This window comes from Procambarus clarkii, chromosome 57, assembly GCF_040958095.1.
Source record: "Procambarus clarkii isolate CNS0578487 chromosome 57, FALCON_Pclarkii_2.0, whole genome shotgun sequence".
Classification (NCBI taxonomy): Eukaryota; Metazoa; Arthropoda; class Malacostraca; order Decapoda; family Cambaridae; genus Procambarus; species Procambarus clarkii.
Genome location: NC_091206.1, coordinates 21,933,916 through 21,953,597, shown reverse-complemented (window position 1 = coordinate 21,953,597; position 19,682 = coordinate 21,933,916). Strand labels below are relative to the sequence as shown.

The 19,682-nt window shown below is 46.3% G+C and overlaps 1 protein-coding gene across 2 annotated transcripts in view; it reads right to left on the bottom strand.

Annotated features, from left to right (window-relative positions):
* The window catches only part of LOC123744911 (glycine receptor subunit alpha-4), a 263,873-nt gene that overhangs the window by 27,504 nt on the left and 216,687 nt on the right, over positions 1-19,682 (bottom strand). For both annotated transcript variants that reach the window (XM_069306341.1, XM_045725128.2), the window contains one exon: positions 10,742-11,088. In XM_069306341.1, coding sequence (XP_069162442.1) covers positions 10,742-11,088 — 347 coding nt within the window. The remainder of the gene's footprint in view (positions 1-10,741; positions 11,089-19,682) is intronic.

The window sequence follows — 19,682 nt, the reverse complement described above, 5'->3', positions numbered from 1 at the left end:
TCCATCAGTTCCATCTTTCATGTTTTTATATTACCAACTTAGTTCATCACTGAGAAAATGTTGAAGACATATCCTCAATGTAATGTGATTCCTATTCCTCACTCATAAATGAGAATCCCATACAGTGGGATCGAACTCGTATCCCTGTACTCCCTCGGCACAATCTTTACCCACTGAGTTATAAAAATCTCAATCATTACTACCTAACTTCTTCACTGTTGATTTTCCCTCATAAGGCTATGTAGACGGCGAGTCACAATAACGTGGCTGAAGATATGATGACCAACCACACAACACAAAAGGATAATGTAAAAGAAAATGTTTCAAAAAATGTTTCAAAAAAGAAAATGTATATATGCTGGTTAGCATTGTAAATGTGTGGCCACGTCTGTGGTAAAAAAAAAAAAAAAAAAAAAAAAAAAAAAACGACGACGTTTTGGTCCATCCTGGACTATTACCTGGAGTTCCAATTGTCCTGATGCTGAAAATGGAAGCTGTAGTGAGTGAACTAGTGCTAGTGAGCCGGTCGGCCGAGAGGACAGCACGCGGCACTTGTGATCCTGTGGTCCTGGGATCGATCCCAGGCGCCGGCGAGAAACAATGGGCAGAGTTTCTTTCACCCTATGCCCCTGTTACCTAGCAGTAAAATAGGTACCTGGGTGTTAGTCAGCTGTCACGGGCTGCTTCCTGGGGGTGGAGGCCTGGTCGAGGACCGGGCCGCGGGGACACTAAAGCCCCGAAATCATCTCAAGATAACCACAAGATAGTGAGGGAGCTATGTGGAGCTCTGAGGGCAGAGGTGGATTCCCTGCGGGAGGAGTTAAGACAGACGAAACACCGTCAAGAAGAAGTGAATGAAGAATGCAGCAGTAGAAAGTCGTCGACCTGGAATGTCGTAAAGTACAAGGGTCTTAAGAAGACTTTAACAAAGCCACCTACAGATATCATAAGGACTTCCAACCCATTCGCCAAGCTGGAGGACGAATGCTGTGTGGAGACAGTAGTTCCTCGAAAGTCAAGACAACGAAAGGAACATAGGTCTCTCAAGGTGCTCACAAAGTAAAGGAAATACTTAAGCAATTTTTGGTTGTTGGAGATTGTCAGGTGAGGTATCTGGACATAACTTTTTGTGCCAGAGATAAGGGGAACAGGCTAAGGGTTTGCTATCCGGGAGCAGGAATTGGTGATAGTGTTAACATGGACGATATTATGGCTGGAAATGGGAACAAACCCATTATTTGTATCAGTGCCGGTGGAAATGATGTTGGACGAGTTCGGAGTGAGGAACTGATGCAGAGGTTTAAGACAGCCAAAGAATTAGGAGCAAGGGAGGAATCCCGATCATATGTGGCATTCTTCCAAGAAAGGGAGTTGGAAATGAATGGTTGTCGAGGGCACTTGGTGTCAATTGCCGACTGGACAAATATTACAAATCAAATGCAATATCATTCATAGATAACTGTGAACACTGATATGGAAGAAATAAAATGTATGCTCTAGATGGGGTACAGCTATCCAGAGATGGCGTTGTTGCTGTTGCCAACTCGTTGGAACCTGTGGTAGGAGGCGTTTGTTTGGGTTTAAACTGTTAGTAGACAGTGGTATGGAAATTCATATGGAGAAAGGAGGTATTAAAATTACGTGTTTGTTGGAGAAACAACTTGGCAAAATGATCAGGGAAGGAGTGGAGCCTCAAAATAACAATACACTTAGGATATATTACACGAACAGTAGAGTCTAAGAAACTAAATTACCGATTTAAATGCTCTTGTATGCACAGAAAAAATAGATATTATTGCACTTACCGAAACGTGGGTGAATGTAGAAAATAGAGAACTATTAGCTGTAGAGCAAATAAATGGATTTAAACTAATTCACATAGATATATTACACGAGGAGGGGGAGTAGCCATATATGTTAGGGAAAATTTGAAATGTAGTCTCAAAGAGGGAACCAAAACTGATCCAAACACAGAAACTATTTGGATAGAATTAAACGAAAAACACACAATCTTATAATAGGAATTATATATATTTTAGAAATTTAGACAGAATGGATACAAAGCATTTATGGGATGAAATATCTAGAGCATCTATGTCTAGCAGTATTTGTGTCATAGGTGACTTTAATTATAATGGAATAAACTGGATTAACAGAACAGGGAATAACGAAGCAAAAGATTTTATAGAATTAATTGACGATTGCTTTCTTACCCAACACATTAAGGAACCAACGTGGGAAAATAATATTTTAGATTTAGTGTTGACAAACAGGGAAACACAAATTAATGACATCGAAATAGGGAGTGAACTAGGGAACAGTGATCACAAAGAAATCAGATATACCATGGAATGGAATAGATCTGTACGAAAAAATTCAGTTTAGGTGCCAGATTTTCGAAAAGCTGATTTTAATAGCCTAAGAAAATTTTTGGGTCAAATAAATTGGAAAGTCTTGGGCATAGCGGCTAGGCCGATCTTGGAGCAAGACATGAACCCAGCGATGGGTGATGTAAAAAGGGATTTCGATGTGGATTCAAAATATATCTTATTTCTATGTGGATTCAAAATATAACCTAGCACAGGCACGTAGTATACCATACAAATTGAGTAGATTGAAAACTAATGACCCGAAATGGATAACAAATGATCTGAAGAACCTTATAGGTAGAAAGAGAACTTGGTACAAAATGATTAAGAATGGGGAAGTCAGTTTAGAACAAGAATTCGTACAACTGGTTAGAAAAGATAAAAACGAGATAAGGAGAGCAAAAATACACTATGAAGTTCGTATAACAGGGCAAGCAAAATCCTTGTCTTTTTTTCAGTTATATCGAACAAAGGTTAGGGAAAGAATAGGTCCATTAAAAACTCAAACAGGTCAGGTAACGGATAATGACGAAGAGATGAGTAGTATTTTTAATAAATATTTTATCTTTGTACTTATACTAGTTTAGTTGTACCTAGTAAACTAGGTTGACTAGTTTAACAGTTACCAGGGAGGATGTCATTAAACAAATAGTAAAACTCAAATCAAACAAACACTCAGGGGCGGACGAAGTGTTTGCCAGGGTGCTTAAAGAATGCAAAGAGGAGCTTTGAGCTCTGTCCTGGGATCTCTGTTGTTTATAATAGATATTATTGATTTAGATTCAGGTTTGTGTATCAACATTTGCAAATTTGCCGATGGTACAAAAATCGAAAATTTTATTTCCGAGAAATAAACACGAAAGAAGACTCACTATTACTTCAAGTCGATCTAAATAGGGGTTTGAAATGGTCAAAAGATTGTCAGATGCAGTTTAATGTTGATAAAGGTAAAGTTTTGAGGCTAGGTAATGATGAGAGAGTTACAAGATAAGAGCTAGATGATGTTGAGATTGCAAAGTCGGATTGCAAAATGGATCTGGGAGTAAGAATTAAAATTAGTAAGAATTTAAAACCAAAAGATCAATGCATGAATGTTTGTAATAAGGCAAATAGGACACTGGGATTTATTAATCGAAGCGTTAGTAACAAGACACTTGGTGTTATTCTTCAGCTATATCTTGCTCTGCTTAGGCCCCATTTAGATTATGCAGTTCAGTTTTAGTCGCCGTACTATAGAATGGATATAAATTCACTTGAATGTGTCTAACGAAGGATGACAAAGTTAATCCCCCAAATTAGAAACCTGTCATATGAAGAAAGATTAACAAAGCTTAAATTGCATTTCACACAGAAATCACAATAGTTTAGAAATCACAATTGCTTTCCAATGAATGCAATCTTAAATTGCGTTCACTGGAAAGGCGAAGAGTTTGATGTGTCATGATAGAAGTTTACAAGTGGATGAATGAAGATAACAAAGGGGATATTAATAGGGGTATTAGAGTATCAACTCAAGACAGAACACGAAACAATGGGTACAAATTGGATAAGTTTAGATTTGGGAAAGACCTGGGTAAATACTGGTTCGGTAACAGGGTTGTTGAGATGTGGAACCAATTATCACGTAACTTGGTGGAGGTGGCCCCCTCCCCATCCGGCCCGTTGGCGTCGTGAGGGGGCTTGGTGGACGGCTGTCGGAGTGTGATGCTCCGTTGGGCAGTCCTCTGTCCTTTTCTGGCCTTGCACTCCTGGTGCTGTCTTCTCCAATTGTGCCGGATCGCTTTTCCTTTTCCTTATGTTTCGTTTTTCTCCCCCCCTCTTCTCCTATCTGCTTGTCGTTTCCTGCCGACCTTTTGCTTGTTTTGGATTATTTCTTTGGACTTCTTCTATTTTGATGCCCGGGTGCTTGAGGAGGCATACTCTTGCACCCGTAGAACTGTAGTACCCAACGTCTCGAGCGAGGGGAACCTTTTATTGTCAATCCCCCTTTCGTCGCTGAACCCGATCTCGACGGACTGACGGTTCGTAAGGTGGCGTTTGTGGGGCGTATACTCACGACGCACCCCTAGGGGGCCCCAGCATGATCGGCGATAGCTTCCTGTTGGGTGTCCTGCCTCTAATTGTGACTCCATGGTGGGTATGGGGGCACATTCGTGGATGAATTTGTCACTTTTCGTCTCTATGTCGTTGAAGGTTTCCGTTGTACCCTCTCAGGCTCGTGGGGTGGGCGACCAAGCCCCCGAGTCGGCCTGTATTGGAAGACCAGGCTCTGTCGCTCCCGCTGCGTTGGGCCCCGACCTTGCTCCTCCTTTGACCGTCCTGACTTCTTCCCCCAGCTCCCCTCCCTCCTCTGTGGTTGGGTCGAGCCTTCAGCCCCCGGTGGTGACCACTTCGTCCCCTGGTGTGGCTAAGTCTTTCGTTGTGACTACTGCACCTTTTGACCCCTCAATCTCTAGGGGTTCTCAACGCCGTTCGCGCCCCAACCGCACTCGCTCGATTCCTTCCCGTGCTGATGCGTATCAGGCCTTGTTTGGTCCTGCTTCATGGGCCAAATACTTTGATCTCCTCCCTCTTGATTCTGCGCCTCCTGACGATTTCTCCCTCCATCAGCATCTTGTAGATTCCGTGGATGTGTCTGTTACTTTCAACCCCACTCGTCTCTGTACACGTGTCGTTGCTGCTCCTTCTCAGGATGCAGCTTCCCGCTTGGCTGCCTTATCTTGCCTTGGCGAGATCCCTGTTCGGGTCTCCAAGAACGTTCAGATGAATGCCAGTGTTGGCACTATTCTCCTCCCACCCCATGTTGCAACCGGTGTTCGGAATCTGCAGGATTGCCACGATGATATTCGGTATATCCTTGATGCCTAAAGCCATTCTGTCCTCCAGGTTGACTCGTTTACTCGTCCCCCTCGTGGTCGTCGCCGTCAACCCCTTCGCGTTGTGAAGATCACCTTTGATGGTAGGACCCTTCCATCCTCTGTCATTCTTGCTGGTGCTAGGTGCTCTGTCCAGGAGTATATTCCTTCTCCTCGACTTTGTAACAAGTGCTGGAGGTTTGGGCATGGTGCCCTCCGCTGCTCTGGGACTGTCTCTCTCTGTCCTTTGTGTGGGAGTGAAGGTCACTCTAAGTCGGAGTGCACTTCTCCCCAAGCTCGCTGCCTCAATTGCGGTGAGGCCCATCCTTCCTTCTCCCGTGCCTGTGTCCATTACAAGCTTGAGGCAGCCGTGCTTAACCTGAAGCACCGGGAGCGTTTATCTTTTCCTGAGGCGAGGCGCCAGGTTCGCCGGCTCCCGCCTTATACTAACATCTCTTATGCTCGCGTGTTGCGCTCTTCCTCTCCTCGTCCTTTCCCCCTTCCTCAGACTCTCAACCGTTTCCGGGCCTTGGACCCTGATACGCCCACTGCCCACTCCTCTGTTCCTTTGAGTTCTCTCCCGAGGGGTCCCCCTCCTGGTCCTCTGTCTGGGGTTCCCCTTCTTTCAACCCGGTCTGTCGTGTCTCCTGTGTCTTCTTCCTCGTCCCCCTCCGATCCTCCTTCCCATCCTCTTCCTCCATCTATCGGCTCTCCCCACCGCCTGTCGGTGCGGGCGGATGTCCATCGCTCTCCTAACGGCCGTCGTGTGTGCTCTCGTTCGGCTTCTCCTGTTGAGACACTGGAATCCGTTGCCCGGTACGAAGTTGCTGGGACACCGGTCTCTTTAAGTCAGAAGCATAAGCCTGGCTCCTCTCCTTCCTCTTCCCCGGCGGGTAAGAAAGCTTCACTTTCTTCCTCAGCTCCTACTTCTGGCTCTGTTGCTCCTTCCCCTCCCGTTTCAGTGATTGCGCCCCCTGTTCCTGCTATGGAGGTTTCTTTGGCCCCTGCTTCCCTTTCGGTTGCTGCTCTTGCTGGGGTGCGCTCCCCTGTTTCTACTCCCCCTCTTCCTGCTGCTGTCCTTGACTGCTCCTCTCCGTTGTCTCCTCCTCCTCCTCCTCCTCCTCCGGACCCCGCCCGCCCACCTCTGATCTGTTCTCCCGTTTCCTTCCCTCCGTCTTTGCTCAGTTTACCCATGCCCCCTAACCCTGACTTTGCTGACCCTGATCCCGACCCTGATATTCTTTAACGTGCTCTGTTGCTCTTTCGCCTTTGTTTCTTCCTTGTTCTCTGTTTTTGTCCTTTCTCTTCTCGTCGTTGTCCATTCTTCAATGGAACGTTCGAGGTTATTACGCCAATTTCCTCGAACTCCAACTTCTGATTTCGCGGTTTTCGCCCCTTTGTGTCTGTCTCCAGGAGCCAATGCTTGGTGTTCGTCCTGGTCGTTTTCGTGGCTATTCCTTTCTCTCCCCCCCCCCCCAGCCATTGCTGGGGCTTCTAATTCTTCTGCTCTCTTGATTCGGGCTGATGTTCCCTTTGTTCCTTTACTTTTTCCTTCGCCTCTCCATTGTTCTGCTGCTCGTATCTTTGTGGGGAAATGGTACACAGTTTGTTCCATTTATCTCCCCCCGAGTGTCCCGCTCTCTCTTCCTGATTTGAAACACCTCCTAGACTCCTTGCCGGAGCCTGTGCTCCTGCTGGGTGACTTCAATTGTCGTCATTCTCTTTGGGGTGACGTTCTGACGAATACCCGGGGTCACCTCCTTGAGCCGTTTCTCCTCTCTTCTTTCCTGTCTCTTCTGAATTCTGGTGAGCCCACTCATTTGGACTCTCGGACTCGCACCCTTTCTTGTCTTGATCTTTCTCTCTGCTCTTCTTCTCTTTACTTAGATTTCACGTGGCAGGTTCTTGATGACCTCCATGGAAGTGATCATTTCCCCATCCTTGTTTCCTTTTTCTCTTTTCGCCCTTCCCTCTCTTTCCCTAGGTGGCAGTTTGCTAAGGCAGACTGGACCCTATTTACCCTCAGTGCTGCTCTCTCTGACCTCTCCCTTCTGCCTCTCTCTCGCGCTCTCCTCCTTTTTCATGACACTGTCCTCAACGCTGCCCTCCGCTCTATTCCTCGCTCTTCCTCTCGGGGTCCACGGAAGTGCGTTCCCTGGTGGAATGCGGACTGCGCTCGGGCTGTCCGCTGTAAGCGTGCAGCCTGGAAGAGGCACCGCCGTAGGCAGACGACCGATTCTTTTCTTTTCTTTCGGAAAGCGAGTGCGGTGGCCCGTAGGGCCATCTGTACGGCTAAGCATGAATGTTGGGCATCTTATGTCTCAACAATTGTGTCCGAAACCCCTCTGGCCCAGATCTGGAAGCGTATCCGCAAGATAGCGGGTAAGTTCGTTCCCGATGTTTCACCGGTCCTTCACCTCCATGATACTCTTGTGGCGGACCCGTTGCAGGTCGCTTCCGAACTGGGTTCCCACTTTTCTTCTGTTAGCTCTGGTCTTCATCTTCCCCAATCTTTCCTTCTTCGTAAACCTGTCCTTGAGTCTCGTCCTTTAGATTTCTGCACTCATCTTCAGCTTCCGTATAATGATCCCTTCTCTCTCTCTGAACTTCGTTCTGCCCTGGCCCTCTGCGGTTCGATGGCGGCGGGCTCCGATGGTATTCATTATGAGATGCTTCGCCATCTCCCTCCGAGCACGTCTCAGTATTTCCTGAGTCTGTATAATCGGATCTGGGAGTCGTCGTCAGTCCCTGAGGACTGGCTCGATGCCGTTGTCCTCCCTGTTCGCAAACCGGGGTCTCTGGGTACTTCCCCTAAGGACTTTCGCCCTATTGCTCTCACAAGTTGTGTCTGCAAACTCTTTGAACGTATGGTTAACGTTCGTCTGATGTGGTTCCTGGAACACCATCACCTCCTCTCCCCTTCTCAATTTGGTTTCTGCAAGTGCCGCAGCACGACAGATGTCCTGGTGAACTTGGAGGTCTATATTCGTACTGCTTTTGCTGCGAAGACCTCCGTTGTTGCCGTCCTTTTTGACCTGGAAAAGGCTTTCGACACCACTTGGCGTTATCATATCCTATCTCAACTTCATTCTTTTGGCCTTCGTGGTCATCTCCCTCTCTTTCTCCGCAGCTTCCTCTCTCGTCGTTCCTTTCGGGTGCGCCTTGGTACTGCTCTCTCTCCCTCTTTTCAGCAATATGAAGGTGTGCCCCAGGGTAGTGTTCTGAGCCCTACTCTTTTTCTGGTTACCCTCAATGGTCTTCTTTCCTCTTCTTCCTTCTTCTCCGCTCTCTATGTCGATGATCTTACCCTTTGTTGTCAGGGTGATGATTCGCCTCTCCTTCAACACCGGCTTCAACTTGCAATTGATGCCGTGTCGTCTTGGGCCACAGATCATGGCTTCAAGTTCTCTACTTCTAAGACTTGTGCCATGACGTTTACGCGAAAACGGGTTGTTCTTCGTCCCTCTTTGTCACTTTATAGTCATCCCCTTGAATACAAAGATTCCGCGAAGCTTTTGGGGTTATTCCTTGACACTCGTTTGTCTTGGTCTCCCCATATCTCTTACCTCCGTGTTGAGTGCTCTAAGGCCCTTACCCTCCTTCGGGTCTTGTCCCATACTTCTTGGTGGGCAGATAGGCGCACTCTCCTTGCTTCACATTCCTCTCTTGTCCTGTCTAAGCTCGATTATGGTTGCCCTGCTTATTCGTCTGCTTCTCCTTCTACTCTTCGCCGTCTTGATGCTTTGCACCATACTGGGTTGCGCCTCAGTTCTGGTGCCTTTCGTTCGACTCCCATCCTTAGCTTGTATGTTGACACTGGCTTCCTGTCTCTCCAGGACCGCCGTGATCGCTACTGTCTTCGCTATCTTGCGCGGTCCTTGCAACATCCTTCCTCTCGCCTCTGTCGTGCTTTAACTTTTACCCCTCCTGCGGTTCCTGTTCCTCTTCACCACCTCCCTCTTTCTGTCCGGTTATCTCGCCTACAGGATTCTCTTTCCGTTCGTATTTCTGATGTTTCTCCTCGTGTTGTTCCTTCTTTGCCCCCGTGGAGGGTCCCTCTTCCGCGGTTTTGTACATCCTTGACCCGTATCACTAAAGCTTTTACCCCTCCTACGGTTCTAAAACGCCTTTTCCTCGAGCACTTTTCTTCTCACTCCCGCTTCGTTTCTGTCTTCACCGATGGGTCTAAGTCAGCGGACGCTGTTGGCTACTCTGTTGTTTTTCCTGATCGCACTTATATGTGTCGCTTGCCTCCGGAGACTAGCATCTTTACAGCGGAACTTTATGCTATTCTCTATGCTCTTCGTCTCCTGCTTTCTCGTTGTCAGTCTTCCTTTGTAGTTGTTGTTGACTCTCGTAGTGCCCTCATGGCTCTCGGGTCCTTTAATCCGGTTCATCCAGTAGTTTTCGAGATCCAGCATTGGCTGTTTCTTGTTCACAGTAAATTTAAGTCGGTTGAGTTTTGTTGGGTTCCCAGCCATATTGGTGTGTCTTTAAATGAGCGTGCGGATGCAGCCGCCAAGGAAGCTGTCCGCTCTTGTCCCATCTCTCGTAAAGGCATTCCGTATTCCGACTTTTACCCGGTTATCCATTCCTCAGTCCTTACCCATTGGCAGGCTTCTTGGTTGTCTGTTACTGGTAACAAGCTACGTACTCTTAAATGTTGTGTTTCCTCGTGGCCGTCCTCCTTCCACCATAACCGGCGGTGGGAAACAGCTCTGGCGAGGTTGCGTATTGGCCGTACTCGCTTAACCCATGGTCACTTGATGGAGCGCCGCCCTGCTCCTTATTGTCCTAGTTGCATTGTCCCTCATACGGTCGTGCATGTCCTTCTTGAATGTCCTGACTTCCAGGACGAGCGTGTGTCTTGCTTTCCAACCGCCCCTCGCGGTCACCTGTCCCTCGATAGAATTCTTGGTGACTCGGATACTTTTGATATCGTTCGCCTTATGCGTTTTTGTTCTCGTATTGGCATCCTAGGTGATATTTAGCGCCCTCTGATTATTTTCTGTATTTGATGGTGCTACATAGCCTTCCCGGTTTGGTGCCTTCTTTTGATAATTACTTACTTACTTGGTGGAGGTGGGGTCTCTCGATTGTTTCAAGCGTGGGTTGGGCATGTATATGAGTGGGATTTGTGGTTATAAATAAGAGCTGCCTCGTTTGGGCCAATAGACCTTCTGCAGTTACCTTTGTTCTTATTATAAAGTTATGTGTTAGGACTTGATAATGGTCCAGGACGGACCGAATCGTCGTCGTATCTTCATCTTCTGGTGTGTGGTTTGGTCGCCATGGCTAAGTAATAGATGGCTGAATGTCATTTTCAAAATTCCTCTCTGAGTTTTATTTTTATCATCATCTCGCACTACCACATCCTCTGAGTAGAAAAAGCTGGAAGTCCCAACAAGAAGCACCAAGTACATGGTACTTGTACAAGTACAAGTTCTTTGATGCGTGTGAGCATGATAGAACTCATAACAACTTACATCAATACTGCAGCACAGGAATGATACTCACCACCGTCAGCGATATGGTAGATTTCTTGCGAACGTGTTTACTGGCATCCTGTCGTTGCATGAGGGTGACTGCATGGCCACCCTGAGAGGCAGCTCTGACGCAGGCGTAGATAGAGCCGTGGGTGGGGCACTCGGTGGAGGAAAGCCTGCCGAGGGATGTGGGGTGATGGTGGTGGTGAGGAGTAGAACTTTGGGGGGATATTGCTGGCTGGCCGTAAACTGAGCCCCAGAACAGGAAGCGGCGATGATGGCGTGCGATGTGATTGACAACGGTGAACTCCACCAGTGCCAGAAACACGAAAGCTGTGCACGACCCCATCCAGATGTCCAGAGCCTTCACGTACGACACTGCGGAGATTGAGACATTGAGCACAGAATTGCAAATCAATCAATCAGAAAGTTAAAAATTTCACAAACATTACAATTGTTGCAGTGTTGTAACAATTGAGTTTGCAGAGGTGTATGCCCAGGGGTGAGGGACCCAGGGCTAGGTGGGGTATTTTGTACTGTAAGTTGGAAGTGGGAGAGCACAGAGGTTCCTACCTCCCCAAAACCATTGCCCAGCTAACCGCAACTTCTCTCTTCCCCTCTTGAAACGATGTCCCCCGTGGCGTCGTGGTAAAATATTCAGCCGCCGCTTTACGAGCGCTTTGACCTTGGTTCGTATCCCGGCCGGGGAGGATTGATTGACGCCAATCCTTAAATGTAGCTCTGTTCACTCAGTAGTGAATGGGTAACTGGTTATTAAACGATTTGGGGGATCGTATTCCGTGGGAAAATTTGGATAAAGGACCTGCCCAAAAGGCTATTAATGCTAGTGGCTTTACAAGAATGTAAGAACTCTTGGGTTCCAAGGGGTTGTCATAGCCAGGGGGTGGTAATGGGGGACGAACTCCCATTACCTATAAAAAGCTCCCGTACAGCATGCGTCTCAAATAGCCTCTAACAACCAAGTCCAACTCCTGGCCTGCACGGGTGGCTTAGTTTTTAACTCTGGCGGAACTGCTTTTACTGACAGAAGGGGCGAGGGTGTGCCTCTGGCGCCTTAAAACCAGTTGCTCCGAGTAGATGGGACTCGTTAGCCTCGGAAGACAGCCCATCTAGGGAAAGGAAAAACCTGATTTCAAACCTTCGCTGCCTTGCGGCCATACCCTTCTTTTGGGAAAGGCTTCACAAGACAACCTCGAGGAAAAATCAGGAGTTGGACCCCCTAAGGCAGTTCGTCGTTGACTTTGACCTCGTTCTGGCAGCTCCTGCGACAGTGCTGGAACCATGTGTATTATCATTTGCCTTTCCATTGGATAATTCCAATGGAAACGTGGAGAGGGGGGGGGGAATGCCCTCTGCTGCATGGGTAACAGCTTTTCCTTCATATCTACCTATCCAGGCTATGCGCCCTGGAGAGATTGTCAACCAGAGCGCAACTCCATAGTCTCAAAAGACTGAAGGATGCCTACTAAGAACTCTTGTATAAATAAATAAACTCTTGTATAAATAAATAAATCAATAACAAAATAAATGTCGCCCCTGGCAGGATACTGCTGAACTAGTGATGATGGAAGGAGCTAGTACAGATGTGTGCACCAATTGCAGGTATTTGGAGACAAAGTTTGGTGGCCTAATGCAGTGATTGGTCAACGGTGATGACGTCACGGAAGTCACTATGCCACCGGTGAAAGCCCAGAATTTTATTCGGTGCTATGGGACGCAAAGGGGAGAGAAGCTGCTTGGTTGAGCTTGGGGGCAGCCATTCTTCACCTAAGTCGATAGTAATTAAAGTGACTTTTGCATCTGTAATATGCCAAAAGCTTGGCTTGGGAAAGCCAAAGCCGAATCACTGTTAATTGCAGATATGATTGGATTGACATCTTAACAAGGATCTAACTGTATGAGCGTGTCTGTGCGCATGCCACTCAGGGAGTGACTTGCACATGGTCATTGGTGTGTGTGTGTGTGTGTGTGTGTGTGTGTGTGTGTGTGTGTGTGTGTGTGTGTGCGCGCGCGCCAAGCCCTCGGAGAACTCTGCCAGTCGTGTCAGTGTGATAAAAGTTCTCGTATGGTACAAGCAATGTACTCCTTTTACCTGAACTGCCAAAGGCCACTGCTAAATGGACGAATTTAGTTGGTGTATAAATTCGTCTTTGACGATCAGTTTGAGATGAAATGATTCGTCGCCTGGCCACCAGAGGGTGTGGACGACCTTGTTTTTGGCTCCTCAGTTGGTGGGCTTGCAGTGGTGGTGGAGGACGTGTGGCTGGTTCGACCCTGTTTCGGTGCCATGCTGGTGCAGAATGAGAGTATTCCAGGATGGGTGCTATTTTGCCTTCCCTGAAGAGGACCACCTCAGCTGGTTTAGTGTTGTCCTTGCCGGTGGACCACATGTTGGTTAGTCTTGCATTGGTGGACGTGCTCTGTCAAGTTGCCTGATCTGATGGAAGTTCAGCTGCTTCAGGACTGTCGTGTGGTGGTTTCTCCATTCAGCTGAGTTTCAGGAGTTCCTCGGCCGGTGTGAGGGGCATTCTTTCCCTCTGTCCGATGGAGCGGGCACCGTTCGGGGGGTTAACCTGAGTGTGACTTTGACTTACGTGGTGGTGCATGGAGCGCCGTTCGAATTACCGGATGAGATTTTAACCAGGCTGTTTGGGCGATTTGGGAAAGTACTCAGTATCTGATGGAACAAGGTCTTTGTCGGCCACTGTGCGGGGGTGTTTGATGGCACCAGGACTCTGACGATGTCCCTGGCACGAAGTGCCCCTTCATTGTTGTACTTGATGGGATTTACACTCCACTGCCTGTATAGAGGTCAGCACCCGTGCGTGTTATCCATTGTGGTCTGCAGGGTTACCTGGAGGCAGCTTGCAACATGGTCGCAGCTGATTGAGTAAATACCTGGTTGATACCTGGTTGATGGGGTTCTGGGAGTTCTTCTACTCCCCAAGCCCGGCCCGAGGCCAGGTTCGACTTGTGAGAGTTTGGTCCACCAGGCTGTTGCTTGGAGCGGCCCGCAGGCCCACATACCCACCACAGCCCGGTTGGTCCGGCACTCCTTGGAGGAATAAATCTAGTTTCCTCTTGAAAATGTCCACGGTTGTTCCGGCAATATTTCTTATGCTTGCTGGGAGGACGTTGAACAACCGCGGACCTCTGATGTTTATACAGTGTTCTCTGATTGTGCCTATGGCACCTCTGCTCTTCATTGGTTCTATTCTACATTTTCTTCCATGTCGTTCACTCCAGTACGTTGTTATTTTACTGTGTAGATTTGGTACTTGGCCCTCCAGTATCTTCCAGGTGTATATTATTTGATATCTCTCTCGTCTTCTTTCTAGTGAGTACATTTGGAGGGTTTTGAGACGATCCCAATAATTTAGGTGCTTTATTGCATCTATGCGTGCCGTATATGTACTCTGTATTCCCTCTATTTCAGCAATCTCTCTTGATCTGAAGGGGGAAGTGAGTACTGAGCAGTACTCAAGACGGGACAACACAAGTGACAAATATATTCAGGGAGGATGATTTTCCGCCTCTTACGACCCAGGAGGTGCCAGTGGGGGTGTTAACTGGATGTGCTGTTCTTCCTCCCAGTCTCCCGGATGATGGGACTGTGTGTGTATGGAAGGTCCCGGCTGAGAGCGAGGGAGTGGTGGCGCGCTCTGTGTTGACGGAGGACGATTAACTGGCAGTGTGTGAGGGTGTAGTTGAGCATAAAGAGCTGGTGGAGATCCATAGTGTGCCACATGTAGTGGGGTTGGAGGAAGCTTCCATGGGGGTGTCCTCTCCTGCCCTGGGGGGGGGGGGGTCTGGTGTGCCTGGCCCGCCGGTGGGCCGCTGGGGAAGGAGGTCCCACCCATCTCTAATGGCATCCCAGGCTCCCTCACCTATGGAGGGTGTGTGTACCCCACGACGCCTCCGGGACATGTCGTGTATGGTTGGGCTGGTTTCTAAACAGAAGTGTAGGAAGGGCGCTGCCAGGTCGTGGTCCCTTGGTGGTGTGGAGACTATGGACACCGAGAGGGGGATGGAGGAGGAGGTGCTTGTAGAGGTGAAGAAGATGGTTCCTTTGCCTGCTCCTGCCTGTGAGCTCCCCAATGCCAATGGACCAAAATGAGGAAGTTGTTGGCCCTGGTGATAGTGGTTGTGCAGGGCATGATTTGCGTTGGATGTTAAAAAGGGGTCTATTGCCTATCCTCAAGAGGTCCCCTCCCATTCTCGGAAGTCTGGTACCCTTCCTAGGGTGTGTCTGCTGAAGGTGCTTCTCATTTGGGTTTTATGTTTGTTTATATTTGTCTGTGTACTTCTTTTTAATGTGTTGGGGGTACTTCTAGTTCCCATGGGTTTATCATTATATGTTCCTTTGAGTTTTACTATACTTTCTTTGTTGCCTTTGTGCTTGTCGACCCCACCTGTTTATAGGGACATACTGTGCATGCGTGTCTTGTGGCAAGATTCGGAGGTGTCTCCCCTCCTTGCTTGTAACGATTGTTCTGGCTATGTATTGTATGCTGGGTTTCGTCTGTTTTTATTGAATATTGTTAATGAGGTCTCGTGTCTGGCCTTTTCTTTAAACCATGCATCCCTTATGTTTGTTCAGTTTGGTTATGAATGTATGAATGTTTGGGGCTGAAGGCTTTCCCCTTTCAATGTCTTCTGGTTCTGAATTTTATCATTTTGGTGGGTGGTAACGGCTTCTGAGTGTTGGGGTCCATTATGTATGTTCATGTCTTTTGTGTTTTTCTGTATTTCTGTTTTTCCGTGTTTCCTTGTTCTGCGTGCATGGAGTAGTGCCCTGGTGCGTGTCCATGTATTACACTTGTGTTTGCCTATTTCTGTTTTGGTGTTAGTAACTGTATGTATTCCCGCCAAACACACACCGAAACTACAACGTTGGTACAACGTTCGAACAAGTTTTAACACCTAACCAGTTATAACAACCAATATAGCAAGTGGTAACAACGTTCTAATACGTCATAAACACGTTAAGCCAAGATGTAACAGCTTTATTACAAGTTGTAACAAGCGGAAAATGGAGACAGTTTCGGTTTGTGTTTCCAGGGTCGTTTGGTGTATTGTCGATTATTAGAATGCTGCCTGTTGTGTTGTGACACTGCTATGGTGCTTCGATGCCTTGCTTTTATTCGTATTTATGTTTTGTTTCTAAGAAAGAAAAAACTTGAGGTGAGAGCTATCACGGCTTTGTCTAGGGAAAACAAGACCGAGTTCCCTCGCTGCTTCGGAAAAAAATATGCCAGACCACATCATACCTTGAGGTTACCTTGAGGTGCTCCCGGGGCTTAGCGTCCCGGCGGCCCGGTCGTCGACCAGGCCTCCTGGTTGCCGGACTGATCAACCAGGCTGTTGGACGCGGCTGCTCGCAGCCTGACGTACGAGTCACAGCCTGGTTGATCAGGTATCCTTTGGAGATACTCATGCAGATTATCATCTGCATAATCATCGCCTGATAAGCAGCAAAAGGCACTGCCTGAGCCACCACCAACAACGTCGGGTGTATGCATAGTTGCGAGTGGAGGAGTAAATAACGTGAGTACAGGATCCTTTAAATTATTGTAAACTGGTACCATCTATGTCTTAGTGAATCACCCTCAAGCAATTACTGCACTCCACACTTGCAGTATCAAAACAACAACAACGTTTTAGTTAATAATGTTAACAATACAGTTAACACTGTGTCACCAAGACAAATCCAACACTTGTTTTTAACCCTTTAATTGACACTCAATTACTTCATGTTAATTACTCTCACTAAGACAGCAACAATCAAGAATTATTAACTCTTTAATTAACACTTGGTTAATTTACGTTAATCACTGTCACTAGGACAAAAATAATTAAGTTAGCACACTAATAATTATAAATATAATTTAACCTCTTATTATACTAGTTATTTTATCACACAGACCAAGACAAGGATAACATGACCAGTGTCACCAAGACACAACAACAACGGTATACTCACACGAGCCACTAAGACACAACAACGGTATACTCACACGAGCCACTAAGACACAACAACGGTATACTCACACGAGCCACTAAGACACAACAACAACAACGGTATACTCACATGAGCCACTAAGACACAACAACGGTATACTCACACGAGCCACTAAGACACAACAACAACAACGGTATACTCACACGAGCCACTAAGACACAACAACGGTATACTCACATGAGCCACTAAGACACAACAACAACGGTATACTCACACGAGCCACTAAGACACAACAACGGTATACTCACACGAGCCACTAAGACACAACAACAACAACGGTATACTCACACGAGCCACTAAGACACAACAACGGTATACTCACATGAGCCACTAAGACACAACAACAACGGTATACTCACACGAGCCACTAAGACACAACAACAACAACGGTATACTCACACGAGCCACTAAGACACAACAACAACAACGGTATACTCACACGAGCCACTAAGACACAACAACAACAGCAGTATACTCACACGAGCCACTAAGACACAACAACAACAACGGTATACTCACACGAGCCACTAAGACACAACAACAACAACGGTATACTCACACGAGCCACTAAGACACAACAACAACAGCAGTATACTCACACGAGCCACTAAGACACAACAACAACAACGGTATACTCACACGAGCCACTAAGACACAACAACGGTATACTCACATGAGCCACTAAGACACAACAACAACGGTATACTCACACGAGCCACTAAGACACAACAACAACAACGGTATACTCACACGAGCCACTAAGACACAACAACAACAACGGTATACTCACACGAGCCACTAAGACACAACAACAACAGCAGTATACTCACACGAGCCACTAAGACACAACAACGGTATACTCACACGAGCCACTAAGACACAACAACGGTATACTCACACGAGCCACTAAGACACAACAACGGTATACTCACACGAGCCACTAAGACACTCCTGTGTTACAAAGACACTTTTACTAGACTAGATGGTAACAATCCTAAACTAATTGTTGAGGATTGATCAGAGATTGACTCTGATCAATCTCGGATCAGAGTATACCTCGCAAGGAGCTGTCTCTGTGTCTGGATGCATTGAGATTGTGGAAGCGTTAGGCTGTCAAGTCAATATTGACTTATTAAATATGTGCATAGGTGACATACTTAACATAATAGATACCCTTAAAAAGATTCATAGAAAACACCGACCTTACCTAACCTTGTTAGTATCTTAAGATAAGCATCTTATTGCTTCGTAATTACAATTATTACCTAACCTATAATAGGTATAGGTTAAGTAATAATTGTAATTACGAAGCAATAAGATGCTTATCTTAAGATACTAACAAGGTTAGGTAAGGTCGGTGTTTTCTATGAATCTTTTTAGGGGTATCTATTATGTTTAGTATATCACCTATGCACGTAGTTAATAAGTCAATATTGACTTTACGAATTTGCGAGAACGGGTTGGATGAGGAGGGATAGTCCGTGACACTTCAAGGTGTGTCACTTCACTTATGGGTGACTGTCATGTGTGTGGAAGGTTATGTAACACATGTCAGTTTAGGATTGTTACCATATAGTCTAGTAACAGTGTCTTTGTGACAGGAGTGTCTTAGTGGCTTGTGTGAGTAGACGTTGTTGTTGTTGTGTCTTGGTGAGTCTGTTATCCTTGTTATTGTCTTGGTCTGTGTGATAAAATAACTAGTATAATAAGAAGTTAAATTATATTTATAATTATTAGTGTGTTAACTTAATTTTCTTTGTCCTAGTGACAGTGATTAACGTAGCTTAATTGTGTTAATTAAAGAGTTAATAATTATTGATTGTTGCTATCTTAGTGACAGTGATTAACATAAAGTAATTGAGTGTTAATTAAAGGGTTAAAAACATTTGTTGGGTTTGTCTTGGTGACACGGTGTTAATTGCATTGTTAACATTATTAATTAAAGCGTTGTTGTTGTTTTAATACTGCAAGTGTCGAGTGCAGTAATTGCTTGCGTGTTCACAAAGTGTTCATTGTTCACAACAGTTCACTATTGTTGTGACCTGTCCAGAGGGTCGAGACTGAGGTCTCATGTCACCTGTCAGAATGCTGAGAACGGATTTCCTGCTGCAGGAAGGTGATGTTAGCTATTGAGGCGACTCTCTTGATTAACATAACGTAGCGTATATCATAGTGTATTAGTGAGTAAGTTTGTTGAGTAGATTTATTTTGCTATTACATGTGTCTTTACGTCATTCCTCATTCTGAGTACTGCCCCGATGTTATGCTCATCCATTTTATGTTGCTTCATGGTTTAATTGGCTTGGCTCAGGGTATCAAGACCCCACAGTCTCAAACACTAAATATTAAATTTGGTGTGAGGACCCATTAGTTATCTTCTAGATTGATTTAAGCAGTTGAAGGACTGGCGGCCTAAGTGCAGGAGGTACCCGTATTACTGGCGGGAGTCGAGGGTTGTCCAGACTTATACACCTGAATTTCCTCTCCAGCTGAGCTTCCAGTGGACCTCGGCGCTTGCTCTCGCCCCCGGGTTGTTTGTAATTTTCTGCATAGTTACCTCTTGCAATGTGACCGTCACTGGCATTGGTGTTTTTGCTTGCAATTGCAGATTGTTGCAGGAAGCAACAATAAGCAAGAAAACTCCGTACCCTATCATATATGTACAGTTGTATTTCACGTATACAATTCCATGAGACTGCTTAGACTCTCACGCACATGATGAAGATTAAGCCATCCAAGAGGAGGCGCGGGCATTAATAGCCCGTAACTCAATTACGGGATTCTCACACAGCATTCGCTGGTCACATCCTAATTCCTAAGTAATCCTTATATATGAAAAATTCCATTATCTCAAATTACTGGGCCAAGGTTAGTCACTCAAAGATACACACATGCTACTCACGTAATCCACCAATGAGGTCTTCGCTGC